This window comes from Formica exsecta, unplaced genomic scaffold (assembly GCF_003651465.1).
Source record: "Formica exsecta isolate Colony F162 unplaced genomic scaffold, ASM365146v1 scaffold182, whole genome shotgun sequence".
NCBI lineage: Eukaryota > Metazoa > Arthropoda > Insecta > Hymenoptera > Formicidae > Formica > Formica exsecta.
The window spans coordinates 911901-915014 of record NW_021849132.1 but is presented as its reverse complement, the minus strand read 5'-3'; the positions used below and the strand labels follow the sequence as shown (position 1 = coordinate 915014).

The 3114-nt window shown below is 24.3% G+C and overlaps 1 protein-coding gene across 1 annotated transcript; it reads left to right on the top strand.

Moving 5' to 3' along the window:
• Nucleotides 1-976: 976 nt before the first annotated feature.
• Nucleotides 977-2932, top strand: LOC115233708 (the record flags this gene model as incomplete). Its single annotated transcript, XM_029804268.1, has 3 exons — nt 977-1156; nt 1600-1646; nt 2748-2932. Coding segments are annotated over 3 exons (353 nt in total), but the record flags the coding sequence as incomplete, so codon positions are not given.
• Nucleotides 2933-3114: the final 182 nt, after the last annotated feature.

The following is a 3114-nucleotide window of genomic DNA, read 5'->3' as shown; positions in this document are numbered from 1 at the left end:
AAAAACTAAAATTCTTAGCCAGATTGTAACATATTTCATTTTCGACCATGATTTGAGAATGAGGCCGCACTTTATAAAATGCCTAGACGTTTTATAAAACGACGGATTATGTAATCTGGCTACAACATATATATCAACAAGCATTATTGGAAGATCTTTTTTCCTACAGAAGCAACAAATCGTGAAGACTCCAATCACGTCGTATATTAATTCTTGACAATCTTCGCATAAAAAGTTTATCTATTTTTACCACGACAAAACGTATAAAAACATACCTATCCGTATAATATGGATCGCTGCAATTCTTGAAAAAAGATAAGAATAACAAACCATTTTGCATGATCTATTAATCATGAATTTTCCAAGAATAGAGCAGTCTTAAATCTATTATGTAAAACGTGTGAATGTAATCTCTTGCACGAATCTCCCTTTTTTCTCGAACCTTGGAAATCTCCACTACTGAGATCGAAATGATGAAAGAATGTTTAACAAATAATAGAACAAAAAATAATACAAAGATCAAGTAAACAGATAGATTACTCATTCTCTGAACAGTCTGGCAATTGACGTGAGCTCTAAAAATAACATGTTAAAAATACTTAATAAAAATCTCGTATTATTTACAAATTTCCTATAATCCAATTTTTTTCACTTCATTAACATTTCTAATATCGATATTAAAAAACATATTTTAAAATATTGAAAATAATTAAATTATTAAAAATTTCTCTCTCAAATCTTTGTTTTTTCTTGCATTACCTGTCAAAAATCAGAAATTAATTTAAGTAAATAAGAAATTGCGACACGCTTTAAGCTAGTAATATCTGTACACGAGAAACAGTAATCTTTCGAAATCTTTAAAATATATGGAGCGAAATCTCACTTCAGAACAGAGTTAATAGTATGTGCACGTACATCAAATATTACTAACCTACGCAATAATATTTGAAATAACTTGTCCTCGTAAAAATTTGAGATGCGCACAAAAAGTTAAATAATCCTAATAATAATATATTAAATATAAATAATATTAGAAGATATAAAGAAAACATTTTTTTAAATATTTTTCAGACAATTTCTTATGCCGCTGATCCTCAAATATTGAAGACATTCTATGATGATTATGCAAGTTGTCTCGAAGAATTGAATGTGCAGCGTGAGTATCGATAATGTTATAATTAAATATTGGATTTAAATGGGTATAAATTATAATATAAAATATAAAATATGTCATATTTATTGAATTGAGCCAAAAAGAAGATTTTTGTGTTTCACAGTTTTTGAATTAAAATTATAATCGCAATAGGCATTTCCAAAACAAGCTCTTCAATATTTTTCTTTCAAAATAAAAAAGAAAGCAAAGAATTAATTTTCTCTCTTCGACTAATAATTTTACTATTTTAAAACTAAATTTAATAATAAAATGCGACAAATTTTTTCCAAGAATTCCACTTTACAGATGGCAATATTAAACAAATAAATTGTATATTTAAATATTTTTAAACAGATTTTAGACTTATCTAAAACTTATCTAAAACTGATCTAATTGCCAAATACATATAAAATTATATTATTAAATTTGTAATTTATATATTTCAGAATGGACACCGGAAGTTGTAAAATGTAAATTTCAAAAGGATGGACTGGTACGTTTGTACATATACATATAGATAAATTATCATATTGATAAGATATACACAATTTACACACAGAATAATTTTGCACAAAAGTACTAATATTATTTTATTTCGTAATTTAAAAAAAATAAACTATAACACAAATAAAGTTCAAACATAATAATTTAAGTTTTCAAACAATAATTATAAGATATGTATAAAAACTATTCATATCAAAAAAGAGACCAATTGATTTATTTCTTTACACGATAAATAAAATTGATTCTAACTATGTTTATAAAATAAAAATTATAACGTTTCGTGAATACTAATAATTCTTGATATAACTGATAATAATTTTCGATATTAATACAACAAGTCTAACATTTATGGTATTAAAAATCATAGTTAAATTTGAATTTTAATCAAATTTGATTTTAATTTGTCTTAAAATTTTGTGTAGCAGGCATAGTTAGCAATTATTTTAATTTTAAATGCCATTAGCAATTAACTAATAACATGTTATTATTTATAATCAAAAAAGAAAGATGGTCCTAAAATTAATTGCAATATACAACTAATTTAATTGTTTAAAGAGAAAAAAGATTAGTCCTACTTGCAAAACGGTTGGCAATAACAACAATCATATGTTTACTATATAATTACAAATTTTTTAAAAATTCGTATTTTGAATCATTATTTGTGTATAATGATGTTTGTAAATAAGCAATTGCTCTGCTATTAAGATTGTTCGACAATCAAAGTTGTTAAAAATGCGATATAAAAGTGTTTGTCAAAAAGTAGATAAACGATTGACAATCCCAGCAAGAAATTTTTTATAAGCGGATGCAATCTTTCACTTCATAACGTGACATAGAAAAAACAACATCACCGCATATCTCATCTAGTTCTTATGAAATTTTTAACATTTTTCAATCGTAACTTATAAATATATCACACAAAAATAGTTTTTACATTAATTATAAAAATGGATCTTTCTCAAATCAAAATACGCTTCAATTGTGTATTTTGATTAAATCATGTGCCATTTGAACAATTTTTGTAAACTTATAAATCCCTTAAATTTGTTAATAATAATAAATAAATAATACTATTTTATCAATCCTTCAGATTGACGAACAAGGTGTAATAAAAAAAGACGAACTTTTAGCAATATTCAACCTCATCATTTCCGATGAGACCAACTTAAGTCAAGCAAAAGAGATTACTTCCACTTGCATCGATCAAGGTGAATGAAATATATATTTAGTAATACATATTTTGAGTATGATTGACATAGTGTTATTTATCATATATTATTCTAAATTACTATTTTATTATGTATAACATTATTGTCATATATGTATATTACTTTATTATTCTATATCGCGCGTTATTTAATTTTTAATATATTATTATTTATATATCGCTTATTAATATAATAACAGCCAATAAATCGCTCCAAAATTTAAGCTATAAACTATGTTTTTTCATTTCT